The following is a 22,370-nucleotide window of genomic DNA, read 5'->3' as shown; positions in this document are numbered from 1 at the left end:
TGTGTTTGTGTCCCACTTTGATTTTTTGTGGAAATTGTACTGATTTGGGTTCTGGGTTGTGGAAAGTTTTGATCTTTTTGGGTTGAATGTGCTGGCATTGGTTGTGATTTGAGAAGATGGTGAAAATGGGGAGTGGGGTGTTTTGGATTTGTGAGTGAATGAGGCTATTTTGGGTTAATGGGGTTGGATTGGCCTGTCTGGATTTGGTTGTACAGAGCTATATTTAGCAAGAGGGGTCAACATTAAGGGTCACAAACATTCCACTGTGAATTCTCAACCCCAAAGGTTAAAAAAAAAAAAAAAAAAAGGAGAGAGAAGAACCCAGTTTCTCTTTCTTGATCTTCTTCAATCTTTGTTTCTGTGAAATGTGTGTTTTTTTTATTTGTATAAATTGGAATAGAGTAAGAGGTTTTGACAGCCTGTGTTTGAAGTAGTACCATCTTAGAAAAATCCAAGATTTCCATTATAATACGGTGGCCACTGGTTTTGGGGGTATGTGTTTATCTTTCATATTTGTGGAATTAAAAAGGAGGTGGAGAAATTCAGTCTCATATGGTTGAGACAAAACAGTGAATAATATAAGCATTGACGAATGATTAATTTGTTGGTGCAGATGATGATGATTGTGTGTGTGTAGCTTTGGTGGTGGCCATAATGTCCTGTACAAACCCAGCAACACATTTGCTTTACATTAGTTGAATCAGGAACAAAAAGGTCATTGGGAGCTGCACACAAGAGTCGATGATTGATTTTTCGTGGTTGGGATCTGCTGAAGTTGTGATATATTCTTGTCATTGACCTCTGTTCGAGGAGGGGTTTGGAGGAGGAGGGGGAGTAAGAGTGGAAAATGGTGGCCAGTGGCGGTGAGGAGCCAATGCAGGAGTCAGGCCACGGGGAGAGGATACTTGTTTCTGTTCGGCTGCGCCCTTTGAGCGAGAAGGAGACTGCCAGGAACGATGTGTCGGATTGGGAATGCATTAACGACAACACTATCATATACAGGAACAACCTTTCGATTTCTGAACGCTCCATGTACCCAACTGCCTACACATTTGGTAAGGAAATTCTAGCATTGCAATTTCGTGAACTTATGGTGGTTTTCTTTGGTTGATGAATTTCATTTCTATGTCTAAATTCATCAAGTTATGAGGGTTTGAGATATAGCTGGCATGTTCATCATGGTCAGGCCTGTACACTTTCTGAACCCCCTGCAATATTATTACACCATTTTTATAAAAACATATTGGTTGAACTATTCCAATGCTCAGGGTTTCAGAAACTTCTGCAATTTCAATAGTCTGTTTGTGGTTATAAATTTGTGTCTAGTTTTCTGGGTTCATCCCCCTTTTTTTTCTGAGATCATTTCAAGAACCTTCTTAAATATTTGTTGGTAAAGTATTTTGTACAGCTGATAATGTTACTATCATGACATGGATTCAGATTTGAAATGTGATTAGTCTGGATCCGTTTTAGTCTTCTAACGTTTATTTCTTTTCCTTTCTTGATACCAGACAGAGTATTTAGTAATGATTGCTCCACAAGGCGGGTGTATGAAGATGGAGCCAAGAAAGTTGCTCTTTCAGTTGCCAGTGGTATAAACTGTAAGTACAGTACAATTTATTTTATTTTCACGGTATTTAATTTCATACAATTTCTTGTAACTTCAAAAATATGTATTCATCCATCTCATGATTGTCTTCTTTCAGCAAGTATTTTTGCATATGGACAAACAAGCAGTGGAAAGACATACACCATGAGTGGAATCACCGAGTACGCTGTTGCAGATATATATGACTACATAGATAAGGTATTTTGCTTTATATATCGGTAGTGTTTCTTTATTATGTATCTGAATCTGATTATGCTCCTTGGTTTTTTTTATCCTTGACGCAATACTCTTTGTTGTATGTAGCATCAGGAGAGAGAATTTGTTTTAAAGTTTTCTGCTTTGGAGATCTACAACGAATCTGTTAGAGACCTCCTTAGTGCAGATACCACTCCCCTTAGGCTACTGGATGATCCTGAGGTTACTGTCATTTCCAATATGCTATGGAACTGCTACATGTAAGGCTTTCGTATTAATTTTAATCTTTTTGTAGAGAGGTACAATTGTTGAAAGACTTACAGAGGAAACTCTAAGGGACTGGAATCATTTCAGAGAACTTCTATCTGTCTGCGAAGGTAAGGATGGGTTAAGCCAATATTTCTTTCACCTGATAGCTATGTCTACACACCTAAACAATGCCTTCCTCCGATTCACAGCACAAAGGCAAATAGGAGAAACATCTTTAAATGAAGCAAGCTCTAGATCACATCAGATTCTCAGATTGGTATGCTGGTTTCCTTAGACATCTATTTGGTTTGAGCAATGTCTATTTGCCTAACAACTATGTATCTTTACGTGAACACTTTTGTGGTTAATCAGGTAATAGAAAGTTCAGCACGTGAGTTCCTTGGCTATGACAAGTCAAGCTCCCTTACTGCTATGGTGGTAAGATTTTTGTCATTGCTTTTTTTCTTTTTCTTTTTTAAGGTAGATAGAAATAACAAAAGTTAAAGACTATTTTTCCCCCTTGGGCGACTAAAAGACTATGAATACCGGATAACCACAGAATGAATAATTCAATTCCTTTTTTTTTTTTTGTGCAGAACTTTGTTGATCTTGCTGGAAGTGAGCGTGCATCCCAGACATTATCAGCTGGCACAAGGTTGAAAGAGGGTTGCCACATAAATCGCAGTTTACTAACTCTTGGCACTGTTGTCCGTAAGCTGAGGTGAGCTTCTGTAGCTTGTTTTTTCACTTTGTCATTTCAACTACAGTCTTTGCCTAACCTATCCTACTTTGTGCAAATGTAGTTTTGAGCCTTCATTTTTATTTTGCATGATTTTTTTTTTTCTAAGTTCTAGTGTAAGAAGAAATGTATCTATTACTAAGCTGTTCAACTCATATTTCATGCAGCAAGGGAAGAAATGGGCATATTCCTTACCGAGATTCAAAGCTAACTCGCATACTGCAGTCCTCCTTGGGAGGAAATGCTAGAACTGCCATCATCTGTAATTTGAGTCCTGCACATAGCCATGTCGAGCAATCAAGAAACACCCTTTTGTTTGCAAGTTGTGCTAAAGAAGTGACAACAAATGCTCAGGTTAATGTAGTCATGTCAGATAAAACATTGGTGAAGCATTTGCAAAAAGAATTGGCTAAATTAGAGAATGAGTTGAAATCTTCCGGACCAAAAACTGTTCCAGCTGATTCTTCTACACTACTGAGAGAAAAAGATCTTCAAATTGAAAAGGTAGCTGATCTACTATTAAAGTTGGTATCTTTTGAATTAAAGTACATTCACATCTATCCTACAACCTCTACTCAATTCTATTTTTAATCATAAGATGCTATGTACTAACTGAAAAGGTTTCATTTGTCATTTATTTCATTAACTTTAGTTTAATAGTTATTCATTTATTCTTCTTATTAAATGCTGTTTTAGTTCAGTATAGTGAATGTTAAATCGTGCATATAAGTCATCAATAATGGTGAAAAATATCCGAAACGGGAAAAAAGGAGCACAATTCAGAGACCAGCAACAATGATCACTAAAGAATCTAACAGAAAGGTTCAAGTCATTAATGATAATAATGGAATGTGAAATTTATATTTAACATGCAAAGAGTTTCAAAAAAAAAAAATTCCGGTCTTTCTAAATTTTGATCAAGAGGATTTATAAATGAATGTTATCTGCTTTTGTTCTGCGTCGTGATTCTTGACTTCTTTTAAGTGTGAATATCTGGATGTCTTTATCTAGTGCATACCTTGTTATAAACCATAGTTTGTTATTATTCTTCTGTTTATAACCTGGATCTTTGGGGGTTTTTTCTCCCACCTTGCAGCTTAAGAAAGAGGTGTCAGAGCTGACCCTGCAACGAGACCTTGCTCAGTCTCAGGTTAAGGATCTGGTACGAGTGCTTGAAGATGATAAACCATCACCAGTATGTGTTTCTAAACTGAAGAAGCCAATTTCCTTCAATATATGTTGCCTGTACTAAGTTCAGTTTGTTTTCGTATTAATGTAGGCGGATATGGATCGTTATTACCCCAAATTGCGAGTGCGAACTTCATGGGAAAACATTGAAATTCAACCATCAGGAATACCTGGTCTGGCTGGTTCTCACCATCGCCGAGGCAGTGTTAGATCTTTTGGCACATCTCAGTATTCAGATGTAGACAGCAGGACTAGTTCTGATGATACTTTACTCCAACTTCCGGACTTTGAGGAAAATTTCCTGATCCCACACACGTTCTCGTCCAGCCAGTTGTCTGTTAGTTTTCCTAATTCCATTGATGCAAATCTGCATCAGGAGGAGAACAAAGAACAGTCTGATGTAAATTCGGAGGATGTTTGCAAGGAAGTTCGGTGCATTGAAATGGAAGAATCACACACAAACAGATATGTAGCATCACATATATCAGATTCAAGCAGAAGCAGATACCAAAACTCAAATCAGTCATCTCCTGCAGCAAACACAGCTACCTCAGGATTGACGCTGGTTGAGAATGGAGATGGCACCAATAAAGAAATGCAGTCTCCCCTATTGAACCATAAAGGTTTTGTAATTCCATCTCCTGAAAAGATATCTCAATGGCTCCCAGAGAAAGAGATGCCCACTCCCTTGATCTACAAGTTAAGACGGAGTAGAAGTTGTAAAGCAAGTCTTGTGACCAGCTTCTCTTCATGTTGGTTTGAGATGGTGGAGAAGAATGAGAACACGCCTTTGATTGAGTTTGAGAAAAGTTATAATGAGAGCACACCTCCAACTGAGTTTGAGAAAAATTTTGTAGGAAGGCCCAAGGGTCTGCAAAAGAAACTTCCTTCATTCAAGTATGATGGTGAGATTGAAAGGTTATCAAGAAATGATTCTCAGTCTGATGAGTGTAAACCACAGAATACTGAATCTGCAACTAATGACGAGAGTATTGAAACAAGTTCTTTAGTTGAAGAAACAAAGGAGGCAACCACAACTGATGACAAGACTACTGAAAGCAATTCTTTAGTTGAAGTAACAAAAGAAACAACCTCAACTGATGACAAGACTATTGAAAGCAATTCTTCAGTTGAAGGAACGAAGGAAATGATGGGCACCCAGTGCAATGCTGATTCTCTGGTGAGTGTCTTCATTTTTATCACTTCTTTAAGATATCCCAAAAACCATTGGTATTGGTTATAGAGAATATAAGTTACAGAATCTAATTGTAGTAACTATAATGCTAATAACGGTTGTCCTTTTCTTTGGTCACTAACAACTGTTTTCTCCAATTGTAGGCACTGGATACTGATACAGAGTCAATACCAGAGACTGATTCAAGGTCTCTACCAGAAACAGATTCAAGGTCGACAACAGAGACAGAGGTGGATTCTAGTCCTATACAAGAGACAGGTTTAAGATCCATACCATCGACAAAGGATGTAAAAGATGTTGGCTTGGACCCGATGCCTATGAATGAGGAAAGTGATTCAATGTGGCCATCAGAATTCAAGAGGCTGCAAAGAGAGATTGTTGAACTTTGGCATGCTTGCAATGTGTCATTGGTACACAGGACATACTTCTTCCTGCTATTTAAAGGTGATCCAAGTGATTCTATATACATGGAGGTTGAGCTCAGGAGATTGTCATTCCTCAAACGCACATTTCTTAAGGGAGATCAAGCTTTCGATGATGGTCTAACACCTGCTTCAAGGTATCTAACTGATCTGTTATTACTTGAGCATTGCACATTTTCACTCGGTTGCAGTGTGTTGTATGCATTGACTGAATTCAACATGTTTTATTCTATGAACAGCCTGAGGGCTTTATGCAGTGAGAGACACATGCTGAGCAAGCAAATGAGCAAGAGGCTCTCTAAAGACGAAAGAGATAACCTCTACCTAAAATGGGGTATCGGCCTAAACTCAAAGAATAGGAGGTTGCAGTTGGCAAATCGCCTGTGGAGTGACACAAGCAACTTGGATCACATTGCAGATAGTGCCAACGTTGTTGCAAAGCTGGTTGGTTCAGTAGAACCAGAGCAGGCTTACAAGGAGATGTTTGGACTCAGATTTACACCTCGAGACTCATTTACCAGGCGGAAATCTTACCGTTGGACAGAAAGTTTGAAGCATCTGGTTTAAGCTTGTTTCTGGGATTAATTGTAGAAGTTACGAGTGCGCCTAATATCATTCATGTACATGGTTATGGTTCCTTGGCAAATATTCCATTTGCACGTCCTTGTTCTAATTGTAATCAGACTGTTAGAAAGTTTGTAAGTTTACTCAGGCTAGATATAATGTTTGATGGTTCCCTAGTAATCTAGTATATTGTAAAGTAATTCCATGAGTGTTATATACCACTTTTTACCCAGCCAAATTATATTTCCGAGATTATGAACTTTACACCTTCTCGTGTTATGAACTAATTGAACTCTTGAAGTCTTTATTTTCGTACATAAAGGCTATCTGAAATAATCAATATTTTTGTATTTCTAAGTATGGTAATCAGAAGGGTGAAATCATTAATTGAGTATTAGAGGAATAAAAGATCGGTGCGATTCTAATTTTTAGCTTACTTTACTACAACAATCGACCTATCTTACGCAAAATCTTCAAAACAACAACAAAAGATCGGTGCATTGATTCTGCAGTATAATTGTCAAAGCAAAAGGAAGTGAAGAATCAGTGAAGGGCTTTATTCCGAGAAATCACCAAATCCAACAAAAAGAAATGGATATTTTTTGCACCTATGCAACTGATAACATAACACAAGACTGCACACTGCACACTGAATGGAGCATCTTCAACCAGTGAGTAACCAAAGATGCAACACACACTCACATCAGACGCTATCGCGAATGGTACCTCTAATCTGCTCTGGATTGCCCAGCTCGGGATGAAAGGATGATACCAACAATTAAACCATACAAAGCCAACGCTTCAGCAAAGATGAGAATGAGAATCATTCCAACAAAAAGCTTTGGCTGCTGGGCATTAGCTCTGCAAAAGAAAATTGATTCAGCAAACAACAATCCAAATAAACATCGAACTATCAAAGCACTACGCACATAAAATCTGGAGCACGTATCCACTAATCACATCAGAACACAACACAATTTGGTGAAAATACATGCATAGTAGCCAAACGATGACCAGAAAACAAGGACTCATCAGTATTGCAACATGAAACGATCAGAAAATCGCATTCACAGACACCTTATGCACAATGAGTATCTCACATAATCAACAGCTTAGAAAATCAAGATCTAATTCAAATTGTTATGCCTCTACACAACCAAAACAGAGCAAACATTGTGTAGACAATTCAACAATACTCATACGAAACACTAAGATTTTCACTCAGTTTCTACACGAAACAGAAAAATTCTTCGCTAATTTTGCAATGCCATCCTACATTCAAACATAACTAAACAAAAACACTAAAACTAAGCCAAAAAAAAAAGCTCACCTAACACCGGCATCACCAACGATTCCGATAGCCATTCCGGCAGAAAGACCGGCGAGGCCGCAAGCAAGACCGGAAGAGAGATGCGCATAGCCGTCGAAAAGATAATAAGACTTAGCCTTAGGATTAATCCCAGTACTGATGATCACAGCAATGATCAGACCATAAATCCCCAACACTCCCGCCATAACCACCGGCACAATCGACTTCATGACCAGCTCCGGCCTCATCACTCCCATCGACGCCACGCCGACGCCGCTCTTCGCCGTCCCGTACGCTGCTCCCATACCTGAAAAAAGCAAAACCCTAGAACTCTCAAAACTTGATGAGAGAAAAATAGATTGTTCGATTGGAGAGGTAGAGGAGGTTTAGACTTACAGGAGAAAACGAGGGCGGCGGCGGCGCCGAGGAAGCCGAAGAAGGGGGCAGTTTCGTCTCCGCTGAAGGTGGTGGATGCCATTTTTGTGGGAGCTCCGATTTGGGATTGGCTCTCAGATTTGGGAATAGATTTTTGATCGAGAATTGGAGTCACACACGCGTCTTTTGTGGAGAGTGACAGTGTGGAAGTTTCCTATGAAGCTTCTCTCTATGGGCCCTGTGAATGGGCTGGGCTGCTATTTTTGTGTGTTGGGTCATAGTGGGCATTGAAGGATTGGATGAAGACGCAATCGAACCCAAAGAAAGAAAAGAAAAAAACCGAATGATCGTTTCGCTGTCATTGATCTATAAGCCCTGATTCGATACTCTCATTCATTGAGTCGAATTGAGCTTCATCCCCAGTTTGTTACTATGACATGCTTTACTTCGTTTAAATATTATTAATTCTTATATGTTAAAAAACAAAAACATAATAAAAAAAATATGGAGACGCAAGGAGTCGAACCTAGATATTCCACAAGCAAAGTGAACAGTCTACCAATTGAGCTACATCCCCGATTTGTTACTTTGAGATACTTTCATTTATTTATATATTATTAATTCGTATATCATAAGAACAAAACAAAAAACATAATGGAGACGCAATTAGTCAAACCATAATCGCTTTACCAATTGAGCTTACATCCCCATTTGATACTTTGATAGACTTTCGTTCTTTTAAATATTATGACTTCTGATATGTTAAAGCCAAAACAAAAACACTATAAAGACACAAGGAGTTAAACCAAGATATATCACATGCATTGCAATAGCTCTACCGATTGAGCTATATATATCCCCAATTTGATATTTGAATATACGTTTAAACATTATTATTCTCATTTTTCTATGAAGCCTAGTTATATGGCAATATATGACGTTATTCGATCATATATCCTCATCAATTGCTTCTTCATCAATATCTATCCTAGCACTTCCTCTAAAAAAAAAAAAAAAAAAAAATCTAGCACTAAAATAATTGCAATGTCAGTTTAAAGTAAGATGATTATGGCTGGTTTGATGGATTAGACATTAACCGTGCAGATAAATGCTTAACACTGAATTAGCTTGGTGATTGTTCCCTGTAAAGTTCTCATTCATCATTTTGCTTACACCAACTGGTCCTAGTGCTTATGAAACAGAGATGATTAATCTCAAAACTACTTCCAGAAGATGTTTACAGGTTAGCCATTCCACCCCTTCATCGGCCACACGTTTGGTTCAGAATTCAGATACTCTCTGGGGGCCAGAGATGTATACAAGTGAAGCAAGCCCCTTGAAGAAGCAGAAGGATTACATGAGAAAAAGAAATTTAAGGGGTATGTGTATGTGGCAATATTCTCAGTGAGAGTCAGTGAAAGTGTAATGATTCTGTGATGCTTTCTATAACTTTGGTGATAAGTCCACTTCTTATAGCATTTCATATCTGTTTAAGTTCATCATGGTTGCTATGATTTCAGAATTCTTCTTTTCTTTTTTCTTCTTAATTTTCTGCTCATTAGGCAACTTGTTTTTATTGAGCTATATGTAGTATAACCTACTTGTCTTTCTGCAGAAATTGTGTTATGTGCTTGGAATGCTGGAAACTTTTTGAGCTGAGTAACAAAACCAGGACCTTTTTGACAAACAAATTCACAAACAGCATGTCTAATCAGTGCCAAGTTGTATCTAGAACCAAAGAGGCATGTCTGTGCAACACAAGCAATAGATCTAGGAAGTCAATTCGATCGGCCGGATGTCATCATCGGTGATGATCGATCTATTCCGACTTGGACCCCCCACTGTAAACGACGGAAAAGCGCTCTCATTAACACACAAAGGGCACATTCGGGCCAACGCATTGGTAATCCCCACCATCATCTTCTGCTGCTGCTTGAACATCATGCATCTATTCCAATCCTTTCTCAATCAATGGGCCATTTCATACCTAGAGAGTTCCTGTTCAAGATGATCACCTTTCTATCATTGCTGCTTAAGGTCAATCTACAGTGTTAGCTACACAACCATTAATATTGTGCCCTGCATACAAGCTAGACTTTGATCCTGATGTCGAAAATGGGCTAATTATGTGTGTATCAAACTAATATCACAAAGTCGATCGATCTATATATATTCCCAACGCCATTCAAAAATGACAAATATAAACTTGGGAGAAAAGTGCCGATACTTTCTTCATGATGAACTTAATTTGGCCCTAATTCAAACATATAACAACTTGCTAGCTAGTTACATAGCATATATGATAACCAAACAAGTGCATCTCCATGAATTTTACCCAGGCATCCAATTCAAGTATAACCTGTCTAGCCATTATATCATACTCACAAACCTAACTCATCCATCTAATGGCTTTTGCTAGGTTAAGGCCTTAGTGAGCTAGAGAACACAATTCAATTACTTGACATATAACAAACACACAAGAACATGTATAGTCATATACCATTGCAACATGAATGGTTTCCACTTCAATCTTTCAGACATCATACTATTCTGTACTCTCTCATTAATTATTTTACCTCTTTCCCTTTTCTGTTTTCAAAATCCGTTTCAATGTAACTTCATTGATACACCATGAGTACTTTTCAGTGAGTTTTCACTTTGGGTTTCAACCTCTAACACTCTTCTCTTGCTACTTACTTGCTATGGATCAATCTCTGGTAATTAAGTGGTAATTATGACCCAATACCCAATACCAAAAACCCACATTGCCACAAATCTTTCTACCATTTTAGAAAGCATCGATCATATATACCATCTTCAATCAGTCCCCAGCTTTTTTCGAATCTGATCCATATATATAAATTAGCCACAGGACGTCCACTCTAATTTACATGATGATCAATAATCATCGCGTCATAGAGAAATGACAAATTACATGTAATTAGTTGAACTTTTTCTCTCCTCACAATTACAAATCTAGAAAGGTACAAACAATTTCCATCGATTAGGGTTAATCATACTCTCTTTGCTCTCCAGTGAAACTTGATAGGGTCTATAAAGTAATGTACTTCATGTATTTCTGAATGAAATGTAAGATCTCATTAGCTACAAGTATACACAACAAGTGCAATGATCATCCATGTCCATTCATAAAGCTTCTGTTTCACACCTTGAGAATAAAAGAGAGAACGTAAAAATATTCTAGAGGAGACAAATGGTGGTTTATCTTCACCAACTACTATATCAAAACCATAATTTGGAAAGGGTTTTGGGTGTACCATTGAGATTGATGATATTCGAGAGTAAGGGAAAGAGAAGGTTTGGAGGGCGGTCGATGTCAAAAAGGGTTAAGATCCTAATAGGACCCCCCGCGATCTCCTTTTGCTGGTTACGCTAACCCTAACAATTACAGTAGTACACTCTCGATCTCTGTCTCTCTCACTCTACACCGTCGTTCATTTCTTTGTATTTTTTCACGAGAGAGAGAGAGAGAGAGAGAGAGAGAGATTGCTATTCTGGTGAGTGTTTGCTCACCGCCCCAGCTATAAGGGCTAGAAAGACGAAGACGGAGAGCTTGAAGAGGAAGGGAGGAAGGAGAGGGGGAGGGGCCACATTCAGGGATGCTCATGATTTGGTCCGCCGCATGATTAGAGACCCACGGCCGACCATCACCGTCCTACGTGGACTGCACGTCCACATCACTGTTCACTCTCCATCCACTACAAGGCAGCCTAGCTGCTTAAGCCTTTAGCTATAGGGTTTTAGCTAATTAAGCAGCTCTTCCTTCTCCCTTCACCCTTTGCAATTTTAGTTCCGTAACTACCACCACCTTAATTTCGTATTCCTATTTTCCCCCCTCTGATCGAACTAGGTTGCAATACGCCGAACTGAAACAGTCTGGCTTCACTGGTTTGGAACTTTGGATCCAAAAATGAAAATGAATCATTAGCTACAGCAACGTTGATGTTACATATTATTTAGTTTATACTTCCGATGTAGTACCACACCGCCTAGTAACAACAGATATCTTTGAAATGTTTACTACAAATCCTTTCTGTGGGATAAGATGGTGACCTTATTTTAGAAAAGTCTTTGTTGTTGGCAGAAAGTCACTATTAGATCACCGTAATCTAACAAAGATCAAAACAAGCATATATAATTATATAAGATCATGATCATTAATCTTCTTTTTTTTCATTAATTTTCAGCCCATTTGATAATCGTTAATGCACTCAAAACTGTGTTTTTCTAATATAAACATGAATAATTCAAATTCGACAGAATTTAATTCGTCTATATATTGGTTTAATCGAGTTTAAGTGTCTTAATGATAACTAATTTGACTAAAAATCTGCATAGATTAAACGGTGGAGATGTGAAAATTCGATTAAAAAGTGTGTATAAAGTAAAATCTGCACCATAAAAATAAATAAGGATGTTCTTACCTGAGAATATTATATATATATATATATATACACATATGATGATTACCATACACCGTTCGATACATAAGTAAGCAAAATTGATCAAACAATTACTCTGGTCCTTAGCATGCACCAACTGATCTATAACAAGTGTGGTACACTTTTAGACTCCATAACATATATAACCATCAAGATTGTGACTAAACACGTCTAGAGCCAGGACCGGTTGTAGTTCGACACCACACCACATTCCTAAGCAAGCTAGAATTTTGGATTAATTAGCTTGGCACATGCATTTCCTATTGAGCATGCAGCGCTAGGAGTAGTAAAGTCCTCCTCAACTCCAAGTGCAGACAATGTTAAGAGCACGTTGTTCTTTTTGTAAGGATCACCATCAAAGACAACCCTAAAAGAGTAAGTGAGATAATTAGATTCCGGCCCGGCCAATTATGCGGCCAGAAATAGAAAATTCTTACGTTCACGTACATACGTTAGAACGATTTAGTCGGTTTTATCTATAGTAAATTAAAGCATTTTAACTTTCAAACCCTAGTTTAAACCCTAGCTATGGCAAATTATGTACGTAAAATTGAGCCAATATAGTGGGGGTCCTCTAGCAATGAAAACTCGAATTTTTATAGGTAGATTTTTATACTTCTTTGCAAAAATATGTTATGTGTTTGGCTTTGTTTATCTTCTACGTAAAGTTCTTTTCCACTGTTTCACAGACACGTTGCTGTGCTTGCTTCGATTGTTCTCCTCCCTATACGCTTTCCCTTTCTTTTTCTACGCTTCCTTCTTCAGAAATACTCGTCCCACAACGAAACCAAATCATTTTGCATCCCCTAAACACTGGATCATCATCGCTCCGAAATGACCAAAACGACCTTCGACCGGAGACGAGGAGCATTTTGTAAATTTGCAAGCAGCTGGGTCGAGAAGCTATGGCAGCCGCGAGCTTCAGCTGAAGTCGGGGAGGCCGGTAGGTCTCAGATCGTTTTGGCGGCAACACGTGGCGGGAGATTGTTGTAAATTTAGCGCCAGCGTGGCGCAGGTGTGTTTGTCAGTGAGAATGTTCTGCAGAGTTAGAAGACGGAAAGCGACTGGGGAATAAAATCGACTGGGGAATATGATCACTCTGGTGAGATTTGAAATCTCATAAGGTCGATTTTGATGATAATTAGTTGAAGATAGCATGAAGCTTTCAGTCGGGGTCCCATTGCTGGGGAATGGGGAAGGTAGTACTCACGGCTAAACGGGATATCTAGACTAGAAACAAATTAAGGGTAAATTTCTTGGTAAAGATATATTAGCTAGAGGGTTACAAGAATACTGTAGTTTAGTAACCATTTTTCTGATGCTTTTCCTTAAGAAATATATAATGTTTCTATCATCTTAGAGAAACAATGAACATACTGTATATAATTCTTCTGAAATATAGTAAAATAGACATTATCTAAAATATCGATTTCTTTTGTTGGTCGGGGTAACAAACTAAACTAATTAAGCAAGGAAAATACTTGTGTCCGACCCAGTTTGGACGCATTCGTCCGGACTCTCTCGTATTTACATATTTTTGTCAATGTAGATCATAATTTTAACCGATTAAAAGTTAAATTAACCAATAAAAATCATCTCGATCTCCAAAAAATCAATTTAAACAAAAATCGTATGCTAAGCCGAATGTAGTAAACAAATGGACGGCTTATCAAGAAACTGCTAAGTTTTACCATAATTGTCGATTTGTTTAATGCAATCAGCTGAGCAAACGAATTTTGTTTACATTGATTTTTTACAGAGGTGATATTTATTGGTTAATTCAAGTTTTGAACGGTTAAGATTATGATATACATTAGCAAAAGTATGTAAATAAGAGAGAGTTTGAAAGAGTGCGTCCACACTGGGTCGGACGCAAAGTTTTTTCCATTAAGCAGTACTAATAGTCTTGAGGTTCATTGATATGATGTAGCTCAGACCGGTTTGAGCTTGCAATTTGGGGAACCCGATCCCAAGTTTGGAATAATCAACTCAGGCCGGTTCAGGCTTTTCTGAACATCAAACCGATTAAAGGCGAAATTGTCCATGTCGGTTTTGCCTTTTCGGGTTCAAAAATCCAGATTTGAAGACCCCATATATGGTTTTGTAAAGTATTCATGCTCATATATCTTTGGACATAAATCTAATAGTACGAAAAATCATTATTAAATACGTAAAATTGTTTTGTTTTCGACCTTTAAATTTACATTTAAAGCCCGATGCCATTGGTTGTATAGATAAATAGTTATTTAGGTCACAGACTAAGAATATATTTCAACATTTCCATGGAAAAAGAGAATAAGAATTACAACAAAGCTAGGTGCCTTTTGAAAATGTCGCGATACATGAGAAGAGAAATTGGACGGTAAAGAAGGGGGGTTTCTGTAGGAAGCTACAGACAATGACATCAGCTACTGGGGACAAGCTTGAACCCATGCGCAATCGAGCGGTCCATCCTCCTTGCTTTTATAATCTCACCATCTCCACCTCTTAACGGAATTTTCTTAGCTCTCATCCTCTCCTCCATTCTTCTCTTCAATCAGTTTCTTCGTCTTTTCTCTTTTTCTTTGTTTGATTCTTAGAAACATAAATCAGCTTCTTCTTGTTTGAATAGACTCCTCCTACCTGCATCAAATTGTTTGTCTTCTTCTCCTTCATTGCTTCTGTCTTTAACGCGTAATTACACCAACAGTTCCGGTAAGTTTAATTAAGTAATTCTTTTAATTAGTCTGTGGTTGGTTGCATGGAAATTTCTTGTAGGAAACGTAGCGTCTCATTAGTATTTAGTATGTGTGTGATGGTCTTCTCTGTTTGTTCTTGGTATGAACCAGTAATGGTCCATACTGATCCATCAGCTCAAAGTGTTTCCAAATGCAACAGCTTTGTATATATCCAGAAATTGACTATAAGATATTAATCAAATCCCAGAAGCTTATTCATATATAGCAAGAACTCATTAGGGCTTGCTCCTGTGCTTCTTCTTCTTCCTTCTTTCAACTGTTGTACCATTCCCGACGGTACTGTATACAGGCTTTTGGATATTTCTTCATCTTTAGAGTCGATTCATCGGAATTTGTTGATCGCTCTGAAACGTGGTCTCCGTCCGGATCGTGGAAAGAAGGATGGTATTGTAGTTTTCTTATTATTACCCTTTTCAGTAAAAGATTCTAACCTAGTTGATTTTTTATCGGAATTTCTCCGACGAGATCCGCTCGTAGGATTGAAGTGTTGATAATGATCGGGTGATCGATCACATTCTACTTCTGATCTATCTGAGAGCCTCTGAGGCATCACAAATGAATTTGCCTACGTATTTCCATTTCTGCAAAAACATCAACATTGTCCAAGCTAGCTAGCTATAGCTGCTTTGCTTAATTTTGGGCACATGATTTAGGTGAAGCAATCGAGAAGCAAGCACAGGTAGTTCAAATAATGCAGAGAAGAAGCACAGGATAAGATAAGAGCATTGGTAGCCATAGCTTTTACCATCTTCTTTTTTTAGAGTCAACAATTTCTGATCATTCTACATCAAAGCAAAAGGGAGGTCAGATATGTGCTATGCAAATTCTAGACAAACAGACAAGAGTCAGAACCCCGTTTCTGCACTACATGAGACACTCAGAGTCTCAAACTCACACTCAGTGTTTTTGTTGCTCTCTCTCTCTCTCTCTCTCTCTCTCTCTTTTCATATCGACCTCCCTTTTTTCAGGCTTTGATCCAATAGAACGGTACTGTCCCTCCGTCTTTTGCTTCCAAAAAACCCTTTTCTCTTTCGAGAAACGCATGCTTAATTGTGATCACGTCATCCACTCACCCTAGCTAGCTCCCCATTTCGATCAAATTAACCCGTCTAATTTTCCCTTTTAATTTTTAACTTAGAGTTTAGGGTATAGTTGTTAAATGTTAATCGAGTAGTGTATGTAGTATTATTAAACTAGAAACCCCGTTCTTGATGCATCATTTCCACCATTCACCAACACAAGACAGCATCATTAGAGCACAAATAACACCTCTACTTGTTCCCGTTTCATCTTGGTTTTCATCAAATACCAAACTCTCATGATTCAGTTCTTTTCTATTAATCGATTTTCACCCCCCGGGAAAAGAGTAAATTATAGTCTCTGATCAGCTAGATAATTTATTAAAATTTCTGTATAATTGTATATATAACACGCGCTAATTTGTTTACAAAACCAAAACCGGTGGGGGTTCCTCACCACCCAATGAGCTGATGATTATCTCTGATAACACTTGTCACCTTTTTAGTTCATGGAGTCTTCATTGTTTATTATTATTATTATTCCTTTTTTCTTTTTTAATGTTTCTTTTCTAGCTTAGCTTTTAGCAAATAATGTTAAAGATCTGGCAAAAGCCTCTGTATCATCTTTCTTTCCCAGTTTCCATTCTCTCTGCTATGCTAGCTATCTCTATTTATAAGCTGAGATTAGCTATGATTTAAAGAGTGATGATGAAGTTCTAGCTGTTATTCATGGTAGTGGTGAATTTGATGCAGCTGTGTTTATAACCATCTATCATGGAGTCAATCGAGTCCACTGTTCCGCCAGGTTTTCGCTTTCATCCGACTGATGAAGAACTCGTTGGTTATTACCTTAGAAAGAAAGTTGCCTCGCAAAAGATCGATCTCGATGTCATCAGAGACATTGATCTCTACCGAATCGAACCATGGGATCTGCAAGGTAATTAACTTCGTTATAATCTAGGGTTTTCATTTCGTAAATATTATGGATCATTCTGATTAGGGTTTGTATACATATGTTATGTAATCTACAGATAGGTGCCGGATCGGGTATGAGGAGCAGAACGAGTGGTACTTCTTCAGCCACAAAGACAAGAAGTATCCGACGGGGACAAGGACCAACAGGGCTACCATGGCCGGGTTTTGGAAGGCGACGGGCCGGGACAAATCGGTTTACGATAAGTCCAAGCTGATCGGAATGAGGAAAACTCTTGTTTTCTACAAAGGGAGGGCTCCAAACGGCCAGAAAACTGACTGGATCATGCACGAATACCGACTTGAATCCGACGAAAATGGACCACCACAGGCAAGTGATACTGAAAAGCATCATCGTTCACCTCTTTGATCTTTCACTCATTCACTCACTCTGTCACTCATACATACAATTGCACACACTAATAAGATGTTATATTAAGGGTGGTGCGTTTAGACCAACTTAGTACTGCTCGTCATGGCTTTCGATGGTTAACAACGAAAGAAGCTTCGAACAGTCTTTGTTGACTCGCCAATCATATGTGCGTTGATTCAATCTCTTCTGTTTAAGCATGGAGTTGTAGACAGGAGTTTGGAATCTGTTTACATCGATCAGCTTATTCTCCCACTACAAGATCGATATGATAGGAGCTATAGATTCTCACTACTTCTTCATGCGACCTAGTAAATAGTCTTGTTCAGGAAAAACTACAATATATTACTAGTTCATCTACTATACTTTTACTAGTGCACTAACGATCAGAACATTTCTCCACACTCATAGAAACTAGTAAATTAATTAAATACTTGTGAAAATATTTGAGATGAATAAAACACCACTGATACATTAAGCATACAAAATAATTTCTTGTTGAGTAATAGTTACTACATGTTGTAACAAACTAAAACAAACAGAAATTATATAAGTATGTCTCATAAAAAGTAATTATGTAAAATGGTTACAGAAAAGGTGATTTGTGGAAGTGTAGTAGTTTTCCCTGAAGGGAATATATATATAAGTAGCAGCATTACACTTAATTTGCATGCGTAACTAGTCGTAGACCACTAACTTGTGCACTCTAAGTTCCACCAAACTCGAAGTCAAAAGTTGATGCATGCTTTCAAAAGCATGGATATACTAAGTTGCTTTCCTCATCAAATTCATTTTCTGGTGTGTAGCTTTCTCTTCATTGAGTTTGTCAAAAGCGAAGTTTCATTTCCTCTCTTTGCATGGTCACTCCCTTTAGATTGACATCTACTTACTACTCTTTACCAAACACGTAGAATACTCCAAAAGCTTAAAAGAGAAACTATTCACTATTCCCCTAAAGAACCATTGACCCTCTCAACCTAGCTAGCTCATTTCCACAACATAATCATTAGCAACAAAATGGTAACACTTTTATTGACAAACAGAAATATTTGGTTTAAGCTTTTACAGGAAGAAGGATGGGTGGTATGCCGAGCATTCAAGAAAAGAACCAGTACCCAAAACAAAAGCATGGAAGGCTGGGACTCGAGCTATTTCTATGACGAACTTCATGGTGTCAGCTCCATCGTGGATCCAACCGATTTCATCTCGAGGCAGCCTCAAAGGGCGGCGCAAAGCTTCTTAGCTGCCCAGAGTTTCTTGTGTAAGCAGGAGATCACAGCTGAAGCTGACAATTTCAACAGCACTTTTATGCCTTCTGATCATTTTGTTCAACTCCCTCAGCTAGAGAGCCCATCTCTTCCCTTAATAAAGAAGCCGAGCTCATCAATGTCACTGATATCTTCGTCGGAGAATAATGTCGAAGAAGAGGTGGAGTGGATTAACAATAATAGAGGGTGCAGCAGTAACAGTAATAATGCCAAGAAAGCAGCTGCCGTGACTGACTGGAGGGACCTGGACAAGTTTGTAGCTTCTCAGTTGAGTCATGAAGATAAGTTTAATGAGTTAGGTGATCATGGAGAGTATTCAAGCTTTGGTGTTCATGATCACGATGATTCGGATATGGCGGCATTGTTGTTGTTGCAGAGGGATGACGGGAACAAGTTGAATGGGTTTTTAAGTTCCGGCTCGGATTGTGATCTCGGAATATGCATATTTGAAAAATGAAATAAGAGTGGGCGATGGGAGGTAATTAATTATTCTCTGCATAATCGGTAGGTATTATATATAAATGTTATATATATGAGGGTTGATTAAACACCGATCCTAAGACATATTTTGTAAAAATATGATTGTGAGTGTATACATCTCTCTACCTCCCATTTTGAAGGGCTAACTCACACAAATTTTTCATATATTTACTTGTAAGGAAGTATAGTTTGAAATGGATATAGTGTATCTGGGAAAGGATATAGTGTTGACAGAATATCCCAGTCGGAAATGGACGTAAAAGCCTTGCCAGCTTACATTGTAATGCCGCAGACATTCTTAAACTCCTCCAGTAGACTGAATACCATCTACACAAAAACTTAACTCACCAAAAGTTTGATCAATTTATCTATTTTCTAGTTTGTTGATATTAACATTGTATCTATAGACTATATCTAAAATATTTCATCTCATACTTGGGTTACATTAATTTTTTTTTAAATTAATAAATCCTAATTACAAAACCTTTAAATATCAAACCAACAACGGATAACACAAACTAAACTAAAAGACACTTAACCACCACATGTGGACATGTGGACATGTGGTTGAGTTGATAAATGCCTAAGTGTGGAACCCTCATATCGGCTTTCGCCGACAGCCCGACGCTGATTCAAGTTAAATTTGAATCTATTTTTGGTTGTAATGGAGGATGAAGCGTTCTGACATGTTTATAATCTTCGGCAGCAGATTATTAGTCTCTCTGTCTATAAAACATTTAAAGAAACCATGTAATTTCTTTTATTGAAAACTAAATACGCTTATTAGTTCTTAGTAGCTAGACGTTGTTTTGAACATAAACAAACAGTACCACAAGTCCACAACACCAAGGTTAGAGAGGATCCTCTTTCCAGACCTTCATATAGTGTTTTATCCCTTCATTATGTTCACAATTAATGTAGGTATAGATCGAGGTTCTTTCAAACCCTAGTTTTCATTTCACCAAACAAGCGTGCATTGCTGCTCTTTGACATGTTGAACCTTGATTATGTTTCCACACCAAGATTCCAAAGAAAAATCATTTCTAAATCCCTAGATCGAGAACTAAGATACCATAATATACAAATGAACTGAATAAGCAAACAGCTTAGACGGTGGCTGGTCAAGCCATGACGGCATCTGCTGGATGATCATATATGCAGGTGTGGGGGTTTGGTGGACCTGTGGGCTGTGTTTACTTGTCTAGCATGCGTTGTGCACCATGGTACTGTTTGGCATGCTTTGTCTTCATTTGACATTTTGGCCTCATATATTAAGGTGTGTTCTTAGCTTCACATGCATGCATATTGTGCCCTAGCCTCCTATATATATACATGTATATGTATCTCTCTGCTACACACTTTTCAATTCTGGGTTTCTTTGAGGTACTTGAGCTTAAGTTAATTTCGATTAGAAGTTTTGACAGCACCAGTACCCCAACTTTGATGGTACGGTCAAAGTGGTACCCAGATTTTAAAAACTATCAATGTGGTACCCAAACTTTGTTTTTGCTACCAAGGAAAGGCCTGAGGCTAATTTCCGTCACGGCGCCGTTTGTTTGCTGACGTGGCCAGCATTGGGTCCACCAAAGAAAGGGCAAAAATGACATTTTACATATATTGTACCCAAATTGAGTCAAAAATGAACTTTCCCGCCCGCACGCCCCCCCCCCCCCCAAAATCCCTTTTCTCTGAAACCTAATATCTAAACACTGAGGCCAGTTTCCCCCACATTCGCCATAGTTGCGCCGCACAAGAACTTCGGCGGCTTCTTCTCCACTTCTTTAAACTCCTTCCACACTCGATTTTTTGCATCGAAACCTCTAATCTTCCCCAAATAATCATAACAATACAACATCCCATGCACCACACAGGCCCTCCCTCTCCACCCCATATCCATCCTCTTCTTCACTCCCTCCCAAACTCGGGTTTTTGGGTCGTAAACCACCCCATCTTGATCCGCCAGCGCATAAACCCTCCCGCCAATCATCGCACTTGCGTTCATCCACTTCCCCCGAACCTCCACCGGACTCGCCATCGCCTCCTAGCAACCCGTACTCTGATCCAAAGCCTCGGCCCAACACTCCGACCTGTCCACGAGTTTGTCACGCAATCGCCGATCATGTCCACTCTCCCGTCCACAACCCCTGCCGCGACAAACTCACACGCCACCAGCATCGACGACCCGGAGCGCCACGTGTGGAAGCAGTAGTCGAGGATCCATACATTATTGGACAGTGTGTCGTCGACGGACTCATCGAGGACATAGATTGAAGAACCGACGAAGGCGTAGGCAGCCCTGACGGAGGGGATAGAGATGGGAGGGATCGGGACGAGGAGGCGAGCGGCAGCGTTGAGGGGGTTGGGGTTTTGGTAGAGGGCGAACCAAGTGGAGTGGTGGTCCGAGGAGCGGAGGGAGAGGTAGAGGAGGTGTTGGGCAGAGTTGAGGAGGGAGCGGGTGGTGAAGAAAAAATGTGAGGAGAGGAGAGAGCGAATGGGTTTGGATAGGACTGAGAGGATTGGGTGGTAGTGGTATGAGATTAGAAGGTTATTTTTGTCATTACACATTTTTTTGATGGGCCTCATGCTGGCCACGTCAGCAAACAGACGACACAGTTATGGAAATTGGCCTCCGGCCTTTCCTTGGTAGCGAAATTAAAGTTTGGGTACCACATTGATAGTTTTTAAAGTTTGGGTACCACTTTGACCGTGCCACAAAAGTTGAGGTACCGGCGCTGTATTTTACTCTTTCGATTATAGCTATAGAACATTCAGACCACACTTTTTCATATTGGACAACATCCTAAGACACAAAGGTAATGCTGTCTTAAGGTAATATAATTTTCGTTCTCTCATGGATTTCTGATCAGATTGGTCGACAATCGAACAGATAAAAAGTTAGTGGTGTGGTTTCGAATACAATATGGACCATTTAGATTGTGTATATATATTATCACTTGTCGAGCAATGACTGCAATGTGTGTGTGTACTGTACTTTTGGTAGGAGGGCCAATAATGGGAGCTCTGTATGTGGAAGAAGGGTATTTGCAAATTAACAATAAATATATATATATATATATATATACAGAAATGTTCCAAAGCGGACGTCCGCACTCGGCTTAAAGGGCGGACGTCCCTCCGTTCGCCACCGTACAGCGTCGGCGACGGCGCGCCTCCACCCCAACGGACTCCAGCAGCGTCCCTACCACTTTCCCTCC

General features: G+C 38.9%; 4 protein-coding genes across 4 annotated transcripts; 2 read left to right on the top strand and 2 right to left on the bottom strand.

Moving 5' to 3' along the window:
• Window positions 1-637: 637 nt before the first annotated feature.
• LOC101300397 lies at window positions 638-6,396 on the top strand. The gene is made up of 13 exons (XM_004289047.1): window positions 638-1,055; window positions 1,512-1,601; window positions 1,707-1,807; window positions 1,913-2,026; window positions 2,100-2,181; window positions 2,263-2,330; window positions 2,426-2,491; window positions 2,650-2,774; window positions 2,960-3,296; window positions 3,889-3,987; window positions 4,072-5,160; window positions 5,319-5,734; window positions 5,837-6,396. The coding sequence occupies exons 1-13, from the start codon at window positions 848-850 to the stop codon at window positions 6,162-6,164; spliced, it is 3,123 nt and encodes a 1,040-aa protein (XP_004289095.1). The 5' UTR covers window positions 638-847; the 3' UTR covers window positions 6,165-6,396.
• Window positions 6,397-6,695: 299 nt separating this feature from the next.
• On the bottom strand, window positions 6,696-8,029 carry LOC101304508 (V-type proton ATPase 16 kDa proteolipid subunit-like). The gene is made up of 3 exons (XM_004287781.1): window positions 7,867-8,029; window positions 7,492-7,777; window positions 6,696-7,022 (listed from the first exon to the last, which is right to left on the bottom strand). Exons 1-3 carry the CDS (start codon window positions 7,946-7,948, stop codon window positions 6,890-6,892), a joined length of 501 nt encoding a protein of 166 aa, XP_004287829.1. The 5' UTR covers window positions 7,949-8,029; the 3' UTR covers window positions 6,696-6,889.
• Window positions 8,030-16,839: 8,810 nt separating this feature from the next.
• Window positions 16,840-19,313, top strand: LOC101304218 (NAC domain-containing protein 7-like). The gene is made up of 3 exons (XM_004287780.1): window positions 16,840-17,002; window positions 17,097-17,368; window positions 18,476-19,313. The coding sequence occupies exons 1-3, from the start codon at window positions 16,840-16,842 to the stop codon at window positions 19,130-19,132; spliced, it is 1,092 nt and encodes a 363-aa protein (XP_004287828.1). The 3' UTR covers window positions 19,133-19,313.
• A 1,840-nt stretch (window positions 19,314-21,153) lies between these two features.
• LOC101300102 (F-box/kelch-repeat protein SKIP6-like) lies at window positions 21,154-21,720 on the bottom strand. The gene has a single exon (XM_004289046.1). It carries the CDS (start codon window positions 21,718-21,720, stop codon window positions 21,154-21,156), a length of 567 nt encoding a protein of 188 aa, XP_004289094.1.
• Window positions 21,721-22,370: the final 650 nt, after the last annotated feature.

This window comes from Fragaria vesca, linkage group LG1 (assembly GCF_000184155.1).
Source record: "Fragaria vesca subsp. vesca linkage group LG1, FraVesHawaii_1.0, whole genome shotgun sequence".
Lineage (NCBI taxonomy): Eukaryota > Viridiplantae > Streptophyta > Magnoliopsida > Rosales > Rosaceae > Fragaria > Fragaria vesca.
The sequence above is the reverse complement of the archived record's forward strand: the minus strand, read 5'-3'. Positions and strand labels throughout refer to the sequence as shown.

Coding starts and splice junctions, on each gene's coding strand:
- LOC101300397 (XM_004289047.1), top strand. CDS start 848: ATGGTGGCCAGTGGCGGTGAGGAGCCAATGCAGGAGTCAGGCCACGGG. Junction 2,492..2,649: donor GCTCCCTTACTGCTATGGTG/GTAAGATTTTTG, acceptor TTTTTTGTGCAG/AACTTTGTTGATCTTGCTGG. Junction 3,297..3,888: donor AAGATCTTCAAATTGAAAAG/GTAGCTGATCTA, acceptor CCCACCTTGCAG/CTTAAGAAAGAGGTGTCAGA.
- LOC101304508 (XM_004287781.1), bottom strand. CDS start 7,948: ATGGCATCCACCACCTTCAGCGGAGACGAAACTGCCCCCTTCTTCGGC. Junction 7,778..7,866: donor CGCCGCCCTCGTTTTCTCCT/GTAAGTCTAAAC, acceptor TGCTTTTTTCAG/GTATGGGAGCAGCGTACGGG. Junction 7,023..7,491: donor GTTGGTGATGCCGGTGTTAG/GTGAGCTTTTTT, acceptor TTTCTTTTGCAG/AGCTAATGCCCAGCAGCCAA.
- LOC101304218 (XM_004287780.1), top strand. CDS start 16,840: ATGGAGTCAATCGAGTCCACTGTTCCGCCAGGTTTTCGCTTTCATCCG. Junction 17,003..17,096: donor CGAACCATGGGATCTGCAAG/GTAATTAACTTC, acceptor TGTAATCTACAG/ATAGGTGCCGGATCGGGTAT. Junction 17,369..18,475: donor ACGAAAATGGACCACCACAG/GCAAGTGATACT, acceptor AAGCTTTTACAG/GAAGAAGGATGGGTGGTATG.
- LOC101300102 (XM_004289046.1), bottom strand. CDS start 21,720: ATGTGTAATGACAAAAATAACCTTCTAATCTCATACCACTACCACCCA.